The sequence below is a fragment of the Asterias rubens genome, chromosome 6 (assembly GCF_902459465.1).
Source record: "Asterias rubens chromosome 6, eAstRub1.3, whole genome shotgun sequence".
Classification (NCBI taxonomy): domain Eukaryota; kingdom Metazoa; phylum Echinodermata; class Asteroidea; order Forcipulatida; family Asteriidae; genus Asterias; species Asterias rubens.
Window position 1 is genome coordinate 6,797,749 of NC_047067.1, and position 10,668 is coordinate 6,808,416.

A 10,668-nucleotide genomic window follows, 5' to 3' on the forward strand; every position below is an offset into this window, starting at 1 on the left:
CTTGTTGATCTGCGTAGATTACAAGATGTTCCACCTGGTTTCGTGAGATCAAAATATACTCCCATCAAAGAACTGAATTAGCTCACCATCAAAAACAGTGTAGGCGTAGATACTGTCGTCATTACCAACGGAAAAGTCACCCATAATATTATAACTCAAGAGCATGCAGCATCTCTCATCTAACAGGAAAGTGTAGGAAATTTTCCAACATTATGACTTGGGACCAGTTTCATCACAGGCATAAAGGTTCATTATGTCTGTGAGTTTCATAGAGCTGCTCAAGCACAAAAAAGAGCTAAGCATTTAACAGATAAAGTCACCCGTTATCACGCACATGTACAATTTGTGTCTGGTGTCGTGCTTCTTTCTGCTTAGCAGACAATTTTGAAGCAATATTTTCCGCTTAAGCAGCTCTATGGAATCGGGCCCTGTTCTAATCGGCCGGTTAAAACCTTGCAGGTTCGCGGCGGGACGATATTCGTTCCGCCACGACCCTGCCGGTTTAAAACGGCCGTTTAAGACCTCATCGCCATTCTTTTAACCCCTAAATCATTGACAAATCGTCAGCATTTCACCCTAAATTAACAAACACTGGGAAAGAATTTTGTTTTAAGTCACAGAGTTGTAAATCATTATCTACAATTTGCAAACAAAAAAAACTACCGTTGTGTAATTTTAAAGGCAGTGAACACTATTGGTAATTAGTCAAAATAGTTATTAGCATAAAACCTGTCTTTGTATCGTGTAATGAGGAGAGGTTGGTAGTATAAATTGGTGTGAGAATTGGCTCCCTCTGAAATGACGTATAAGTTTCGAGAAAGAAGTAATTTTCCACGAATTTGATTTCGAGACCTCAGATTTATAATTTGAGGTCTCGAAATCAAGCATCATCGTGTGACAAGTGTTTTTTTCTTTCATTATTATCTCGCAACTTCGACGACCGATTGAGCTCAAATTGTCACAGGTTTGTTATTTTATGCATACGTTGAGATAAACTAAGTGAGAAGACTGGTCTTAGACAATTACCAATAGTGTCCAATGTCTTTAAAGATTTTGCCTAAAAACACAGGCTTTACAAACACAACTGAGCAAGTACCTTATAACAAGACGTAATAGTAAACTTGCGGGAATGTCCATGTGTACATTTCTTATGGAATGAGAGATGCTCTAACCGGGCTACTGTGGTCTCGACTTTTTGAACAGCTCGTCTTCAGTTTCTTCTCCTGAAGACGAGCAGACTTACTGTTTTTGAGCCAACACTTGTCTCAAAAGAAATGTACATGTACTGGTTTCTACAAGATTCCTGGTGTATAGACCTTTATCACCAGTGGCTATACTCGGGCAAAAGAAGTCTTGTGCCATGAGAACCAGTATTAATTTTCGCTAATGTACACAGGGAACAAGATGGTCTTGATATGATTACAGGTCTACAGTTACGTCTTATTATTCACAACGAATTGCAAAGCGTCAAACAGCACTTAAAGATGCTATGTCAGATTTTTGGCCCCAAACATTAAAAAATTTAAAAAAACATTAAAAAATTTAACAAGTTTAACTTTTACTTTTAATGGTCAGGAACCATGAAAAAAAATTTAAAACGTTTCTAATAAACACATAAGAATTTGTCACGTGATTAGTGTCGGGATCCCGACAAAAACTAATAAAGCTTGTAGCTTCCTCGACCCCCATTAAAATATCTATTGAATTTTAAATCAACATTTTTGGGTCAACTCGGCCAAAAATCTGATATAGCATCTTTAAGTTTTTTCCCAAAAAACATTACACGCTTTACCAAAAATGACTTGAATAATACCAAACTGAAAAGAAGTTGAGACTAAAAAATACACATTGCTGTTTAAAACCAGTATATTATAACCATGGTAAAATTGCTGCAAAAATGTACATATTATTATAGTAACAAAAATATCATATATATAAAAAGAAAAGAAAAAAGTACAGTTTGCTATATCTTAAACATAATTATTTCTTCAAGTGTTTAAAAACGACACAAAAAGCATGCGTTTTAAAATTCTGCGTAAAAAGGCACTTCATATTAATACCAAACACCAATTAAAAAAGGTACACTAAAAGTTTTCAAACTATACAGTGCTTTACAAGATTTCTAAATTCTCATTATATCTTTCCGAATCTACAAATTAATTGCCAAGGAGAAAACCAGCGAGTTGGGATGGTGCGGACGGGATTTTTGCAATTAGGCTAGCTGATTTATTAAACCCATGCTGAAAATATTGTTCAGCGTTTCGTTGAAGAAAAAAAACAAAACAAAAACATCAAAATTAACTGGCAGAGAGCAATAGTTTCACACTGTGTTCCCATGCAAACAAATCGAAATCATGAAACAACAAATCCCAAAAACATTAGGGAATGGCATGCTAAGAATAAATTATAAATGATGGTAAACTCGGGGTACAACCATGTACGTGTAAACATTATTTTGTGTGGGAGTGTTGGCTCTGAAAAGTGCCGGTTCGGTTCGACGTTTCGGAGAGTATACTCTGATCGTCTTCAAGAGAAACCAACAGTTCGCTTGTCCCCAGCATGTCCCATCAGCGAAAAGCAATAGGAGCCAACACTTCCTCAAAAGAGAACACATTGTTGTACCCGCAAATTCACTACAACAAATTTACCGTTCATTCTTATCCTTCACATCATGCAAAGCTTCAAACATCACTGAAGAGCATGCTGTTTACGAATTCATTTTCTAAATATACCCCAGCCACCTTTTTTCTTCTTGTTCTGCTCTTCTGATGAACCAGACTGTTTCTTTGACCTATCTTGCTTCGTAGCAACAGTCTCACCGGTATCGGCTCCCTTGGTAACGGACGCTAATTGGTTGGACGGTGGTATCGCGTACTCGTGCCTTTTCTTCTCTTCCATCTGCTCGTAATACTCGCCGCCCGACGAGTCTGTGTCCGAAATCTTTTGCGTTGTCTTTGCGAACTTTGACGGCGTCTTGAGTTGGGTTGGCCCTGCCTTCTTCATGATCATGTAGCCCTTGACTTCCCCTTCGACATCCTCGAGTTCCATGTAGGATGCTTGGGATGCGGTTGGTGACTTTCGGCCGACTTTGCTTCCCGTAGCCGCTGTTTCGTCCCAGTCAAATGCCTCTCCACCCTGGTATGAGTCGCACTCGGAACTGATGTCAGCGCCGTAGTTGGTGTACTGGCTGTCGGGCTCCAGGGTGAAATAATCCGGGTTGGCCTGCTGCTGCTTCCCAGAAAAGTACGGAACCTTGTAGGATTCGTCAGTGGAAGTACTGTCTTCTCTCTTAGCGGGCCTGGGAGCTCGTGGGTCCGGTAGAGGCGCTCTTGAAGACACAGTTGCCCTCGAAGACCCCTGTTTGGTTTTTCTTCCCCCTGTCACAGTTCTGAGAGATTTCTGATAGACCGCATCTCCCATATCATTGTCGGTTATGCCCTTTGAATACACGGGCGATCCGGGTGGGGTGCTTTCATAGGCGTCACTGCCGCTTTTGCTCGTCGCCGTCCCCGGTCGGTACTTGCTAATCTGTGCCCTGCTGTCTTTGCTTTGGATGGTGCCAGTTAACATGTAGGATGGGTTGTCATTCATCGTGGATCCCTGTTTCTGGATAGACTTGACGTCCTGGTTGAAACCCATGTATGAGCTACTCCCAGCATAAGTACTACTCTCACCAGACATTTCATCGTTGCCTAACTTGGTGGACTTCTTCCCCGTGGCCGATTTAGAAGCAGTGTGCGAGGAGTTTGGTGTTTTTCGAAGGGGTTGGTAGGTAACTTTTCCAGAGCTGGATTCTGGTACTTTGGCATTGAGGTCCATGTACGCTGTTGTGCCAACCTGGTGTGGAGGTTGTGTGAGGACTGATGCACTGACTGTTTTAAATGCACTCTTCTTGGGAGCCTCGTTCGGTTTAGACGATTGATGTTTCCCTCCAGTTGGCTTCTTGACGGGGTTTTTATTTGATGACTTAACAGGTGACTGGACCCCTCTTTGCTCTGCAGTTTTTGTGCTCCTCTCATGCAATGTACGAGTCAACTTGGGCGAGACGTAAGATTTATCAAGTTTATCCAGCATGGGCAGTGATATAGCATGGTGAGACTGTGCCTTCAACAATGAGGCAGAAGAAGTGAGTGGCGTGTATGTTGTGGCCCCACCTTTCGACGAGTCGCTGTCGGATGGTTGTGGGAAGGATCTCCATGACTTGCGCCTCTGATCTCGCAGCAGTTTCTCTGAGGTCATGGCCCAGTTGGTTGAGGTGGCCGGCCAGGTCAGGACCATGCTGGAGTTTTTCTTCCGGTCTTTCGTGTCACCACTTGAGCCGATTTGGCGATTAGATTCCCCGTGTTTCAGCTTGGAGGAAAAACTTTTGAGTTTGATGAGAAGACTGGTGATAATGATGCATAGGATGACATTGACAACAGCGGTGAAGATGAAGGCACCGAACCATGGCAGACAGAGTTGAGAAGTTGGATGGGTTGGTAGGGTGGAAACAATCCTAGAGCGGTCGAGCAAAATAACACTTCCGGCCTCTTCGAAACTGTTCTTGTGTGGTACCTGGCAGACCACGTAGGTCGAGTTGTCTTGTATTTGGACGTTTTTCACTGTCAGAACGGAACCATTTTCCGTCAGGACCAGTCTATCCGCACTGATACGTGGGTAGGTCACCCACTTTAAATTCGGCATGTTCGGTTCCGTGGTGCACGAAAACTGGATGTCGGCTCCTTCGGCAACACTCGGGATACTTCGGGTGACGGAAACAATCGGCCGCTCTATCACCCGAAGAGGACCGAGAGTACAGTCTTGGTTCAGGTTGGGGTAAGCAGGGCTACTGACTCGGCATACGTACACGGCACCGTCGAGGTCCGATGTTGTGTACAGATCAAGCTGAGCTACAACCATGTTGGGCAGTTCGTCCATTCGGTAAACCGGTTGCGGCAAGGTGGAAAACTCCGTCGTCCAAACGGAACTGATCTGTGGGTTGCCGACCTCTGACATGCATGACACCGAAAGCTCCGAGTCCGTGAGAAGAGTCAGGGGACCTGACACAGAGCACTGCGGATAAATATTAGCCGGGAAGTACAGTACTGAGAGGATCAGAGACTCCGATGCCACAGCCGAATAACCGTCATCGTTGCCCTGTAGAACCTGGCACTGGTAACGGCCATCGTCATCCCGAGTGACGTCATTAATGTTGAGGGTGTAAGTGGTCACATTGTCCCCTCTGTCGTTCATGACAAGTTCGAATCGCGACGACATCATGTGACCCATGGAATCACCCCACGTGATGAACTTCTGGTCCTTATTCCAGATGATGATTTGCGAGTCGCCCATGTCTTGGACATCGCAAGTTAGCGCCGTTGAGTAACCCTCCATAGGGTGACTTTGCGTTGTGGTTGCCGTCAGTACCAGTCCATCCACATGCTTTAGAATAACCAGCAACACTACACAAAGAACACTTGACATAATGCTCTTCATCTTTCCAATCGTTTCTGCTGTTATAAAAATGAGTTATTTCCTCGCGGTCGATTTCTTGAAAATGGAAGTTTTTTTCAAATGTCCTTCCTCTATAATCAACGGTTGAACATGATGACGTCATGAATGGACCTCTAGCGAGGTTGAGTTCAATCTTTTGTGACTTTGGTAACGATAATATTGATTCCAAAGATAGTCTTTTTGTTAACCGATCATGAAGTAAACAAACTTCACTGTTCAATTTGCTGTTTTTGTGTTTCGAGGTCACCGGCCAATGGTGTTCATGAAGACAAAGCAAATTCCTTGAGGTTAAGTCTGGTATCTGGTAGTGACATCCCTCAATAGAATGTTTTGTTCATCACAGACTAGATTACTGTGTGGGTCAGGTACGGGCCACCAATGTTGTCTTGAAGACATCTACTTCCCTTGACTTCGGGTCCTCTTTGAAGTGACTCCTTTGGGTTGTTCTTTGAATGAGTGACCGGGCTCGTCAGGATTTAGTATGAAGCTTTAGCTTCATGGACACCCTGTAAATAAAAAGGGAAAACAAAGCGTTTAAAAAAACTCCTTCAATTTTTTTTTTAAACAATGAACCGCTCGTGTAACTGGGATTTGAAGCATTGTATTGTGAGGTATCGATGTGGTATGCGGTAAATGACACATGTGTATATCTTGCTTAGTAGATTGTGTTCTTTTGAGAACACATTCGATATCATTTACTTGATGAAGACAATTTCAAGTTTTCATATCGCCATACTTTTTCTTTACACACGTACTATAAGAAAATATAATTTTTCAAGTTGATGAATAAAGTTTCCAGTTTGTAAACTTTTGTTCTCAGTATGGCGCGCGGCAAGGTTAGTGTCTGGGTCACGTTTTGGTTGTTTGCTCGGGTGGGTTTTTGTTACATGACGGGTCGGCTTCAGCTATGGACGGACATTAAAGGCAGCAGTGAAAGTGCCACATTGACATAAAATTACGCAGTAAATCGATTAAAACCATAAGCAAACTGTCTATACCAGATTTAGTCATATAATTGAAAAAGACACAAGCAAGTATAAATTCAGAACAGTGGTAAACCTGTATAATCATGGGTGTTGGCCGCCCTAAAAGCAGCTACCCTGATAAGAGGCTTTGCAAACGACGTCGATTAAAACATAACGTACACACAGTGCATCGAACCACTAGCTCTATAATCAAACCAACCACACAAAATATACTTTAGGCAAGAAAAATAGTTTTGTATAGCCATAACAAAACCACAGAGAACTAACCCATGAAGTTATTAATGACAGCAACCATTAAAACAAAACAATTAACACAAGTTACAAAAGATCGTCTAAATATATGACTACATTTATCCATAGGTTTGGTCCTAGAATAACTTTAGATCAAACCTTCAAATGCATCCCACTCCTGTCAAAGTTCCGTCTTCCTTTTACCATTGAGAAGGAAATATATATAGGGATTGATTTGCATGAAAAGGAATAACCACCAAAATGACCTCACTATAATAAAAGGCATGTTAAACAGAGATGGCTAACATGTCAAAACTTGCCACGACATGTGAATCTGTACACAATAATGGTTTTGTTTGTAAGTTTGTTTACAAGTCTCATTTGAACCATTTGACAAATTAAAAGCATACAGTTAAATCGTCACAAGACTTCAACGAACTTATCCAGCAAAGGAACATGGTGTCTCGAGAATCCTCTCGTAACGAAGACACTCATGCTGCCGATTTCAATCATGAAGGACACATTTGTAATAGCACGGCAGGATGAGGATGTGATCATTGTGACTTATTGATGATAATCATAGAATTTGGCACACAATCGGAGTTTAAGTAGCGAAAGACATTTAGCCTATAGGGACGTTGCAGATTTCCCCTTGAAAAAAAACCCCAGAATAACAAGCAGTTTCGAAATTTCCAAAATGGCTACGTAGATTGCTTTCACTACCTTTCACTATTACTGTATGTTTTGTTTTGACGATCTGATGTACGTTTTTGTGAAATGTTGTGAATAAACCATTATCACCCGGGATAACAAAAAATTAAAAGAATTAACAGCTAAGTATCTTTGTCTCATGACATGCTCTGACTGTATACCAAATTCAATACTGTATTATCGGGGCACAATATTGCCCTAAATATGTTCCCTATATTTGCCCTATACTGAAAATAATAATTTGTAATAAAAATGAACATCAAACTGTTCCAATTTTTTTCGCCGATTTTGGGTAACACTGACTTTAATGGATAAAAAGAACTCGATAATATAGCTACATTTTTCAACACTTTGTCATTTTAGACAAAATGTTTTGTGAACACGATATCATTATTACTGACATTTTTGAAGGATAAATTAATTTATTTCATAATTTGTTTGAGGAGTATCAGTAAGAAAGCCGGACTTTTAATAGTTGAAAAGAATTTATAGAGGACAAACAAAATATTATGAACATGAACATGCAGTCCTGTATTAGTAAACTTTGATAAGTTGATTTAACCTTATGTTGTTTTGTTTGTGAATTTGTTTAGTACCGGGGTATAATTATTCACATCACCCAAAAATCATTCACATAAAGATTTGTTAAAGTTCATGCAATTAATATATTAGATGATACTGTGGACGGTTAAGTTACTTCAATACTATTAGAAAGTACCTCCCCGAAGTTTTGAATGCAACGACGTATGAGCTGGTAGGTGAAAGTTATCAATTTGTATGTTATAAATTAACACAAACAAAATTATACGACACAAAAGACAGAAGTATAACTTTGAAAACCAAATGAATATCGGGTATAAAATAAGTCAGCACATAATCTTTGAAACAATTCAAAGTTTGAATAACACACTAGATTGTTTTTTAAAGTTACCATGTGAAACAGTGTTTTTCTTAACTTCGATTTATCGCATCAGCGTACTTCTCAGACAATTTAAAACAATTTTTTTTTCAGCCCATATCTGTGTTTTTTTCCCATAGGGCATGGTCCTTGCTCTATGGTGTTTCATGTGTAACACAAGTTGCTTTTTAGTTTTAAACTTATCTTTAAAACCATTAGCGTGTGGTTATTGATGCGTGTGTGTGAATAAACTGCTGTGTTCTTCCAAACAAACAAAGAATTGACCCTGTCATCTACAAATCATTCGGTTAAGAAAACTACAACTGTTACCATAGACCAACCCATTTCCACACCCTAGATTGTGCGCCTTTCAATGGAAACGCATAAAATTTGAATACAAATAACACCACAAACAACGTTCAAGAACAGTGGCTCGAATATTGTTCTCTGAAAAAGAAAAATTCCCTACCATTATGACCACCACTGTGTCATCCCTTATGAAGTTTTGTTTGACAAAAACAAAGTTTTTCATTGAACCAGAAATGTTGCACGTTATAATAAGTGAAAATGTCAGACTCGGCTTTCCCTCTCCAATCCATTACCAGCGTACCGACCCCGTAAGTTATGCCGGTCTATTGACGGACAAGCCACCCATCCCTTTGGAGTGAGGTTGCAACCGTGAAAGCTCTTGGAGATTAAACGACTTTTATTGCCGCCATTGTCGACTGTTTTCAGGGTACATATATATCAAAAGTACACTTTATAAAATGGTGATCCTATAAAATTAATATGTATTTCTACAAAACTGAGCCTCAAGTAGGCCCTACTTTATACATGTGTGTCGGCCTACTCATTTTCCTTGAAAACTACAGTAGGCCTACCAGAAGGTGGAGAAGAGGGTTCTCACAACTTTGATTATGTAACACCTCTCACTCCAATGTCATATCACAGCTGACAGTTTTAAACTTCAAGAGAATTGTGCAATAAGTGATGGATAAACTGCAACTCTCTTGCAAGTCACTCTTTATAACTTCTTTATAAGCCATGGATTTCTACTTACTTTTCAATATGCTCCATTCAGGCGCTTTCCTCCACAACAGTTGAGTTACCAACCAACATGTCAGGAGACATCAACACTCCCTTAAAATTTAGATATCAAACATGTCGACGTCCATGGCGGGTTTTCCGGGTGGTTTCCCAGCCCGATCTTCAGCTTTAGAAATGGCTGTCCCGTTCGTTTTGAATAATCCAAACGGTGTTTAAACTAATGGATTCCCGTGCCTAGAACCTCCTTTGAAACTTTCAGACGATATCCACATCTATTTAACCATGGACTTAAGACTTAAATAAAAAACTTAATGACCCCCCATCCAATCACGCGTTCAGACGATGGGTGCAGCTGACAATCCTCAACCACTTGTTAACGATACACGTATAGAGGTATTTGTTCCTCTTGGGTTTTTTTTTCGGTCACTGAATCACAAAGACTGCCCAACTCTAGAGCCCAGACACTTTGGGTTGGTGGGATGAATGACAAAGGTACCTGAATTCTTTACCTTTTGTCCTCGCTATAAAAGAGGGGATGAATGCACCGGATCGTGACCAGGTGGATTTGTGTTTGTTTGGGCACTCTGTATGTCTTACGTGGAAAAATGGACGTGCCAAAATTATTAGGAGGGGGTGGGGTGGTTATAGAGGAGGCTTTTGGTAGAAATGGGGTCAAAATAAATGAGGTATACTCTGACCAGATTTTGTGAAAGGTGCCATGCAGCAAATGATGCTTGGCAAAATTAGTTATGAAATACTACTTCCCCACATTTTATAACGGATAACTTTCGAATCATGCCACCACTTTTTCACTCATTTTTACAAAAAAAGGATATCTCTATTTAAAAAAAAAGTTGTGGCGTGATGCGAAAACTTTTTCATTGCAACAATACATATTGGTCATGCTCACCGGTTTTACGAAATTTGGGCAACGTCTGGCTTGAAGAATTATTTGTATGGGAACTAAACAATTAGAATACCTTTGACTCGACGTTAAAACAAAAGTTATTATGTTCAACCAAAACCCATTGAAGCATTCAGGCGTCAGACTTTGTTGAACTCGTTTTGGGTTTTCCCCTTCTTTTTTCTTATAACCCCCCCCCCCCCCATTTCTGTTCTATCTACTTGTAGGCCCCTACTTTCTATAGGCCCATTCAGTCAAGCTGAACCATCTTTTCACGTCTTAAAATACCACATGCACGGATCCGGGAGGGGGAATGGCTCATAGACCCCAGTAAAGTTTAACACAAACAATAACAATGCACTAGAAATAAACAACATTGTGCAATAAACATAACGAAT

The 10,668-nt window shown here is 40.4% G+C and overlaps 1 protein-coding gene across 1 annotated transcript; it reads right to left on the reverse strand.

Annotated features, from left to right (window-relative positions):
- Window positions 1-1,590: 1,590 nt before the first annotated feature.
- Window positions 1,591-9,822, reverse strand: LOC117291195. The gene is made up of 2 exons (XM_033772794.1): window positions 9,380-9,822; window positions 1,591-5,999 (listed from the first exon to the last, which is right to left on the reverse strand). The coding sequence occupies exon 2, from the start codon at window positions 5,473-5,475 to the stop codon at window positions 2,716-2,718; it is 2,760 nt and encodes a 919-aa protein (XP_033628685.1). The 5' UTR covers window positions 5,476-5,999; window positions 9,380-9,822; the 3' UTR covers window positions 1,591-2,715.
- Between the last annotated feature and the right edge of the window lie 846 nt (window positions 9,823-10,668).

Coding starts and splice junctions, on each gene's coding strand:
- LOC117291195 (XM_033772794.1), bottom strand. CDS start 5,475: ATGAAGAGCATTATGTCAAGTGTTCTTTGTGTAGTGTTGCTGGTTATT.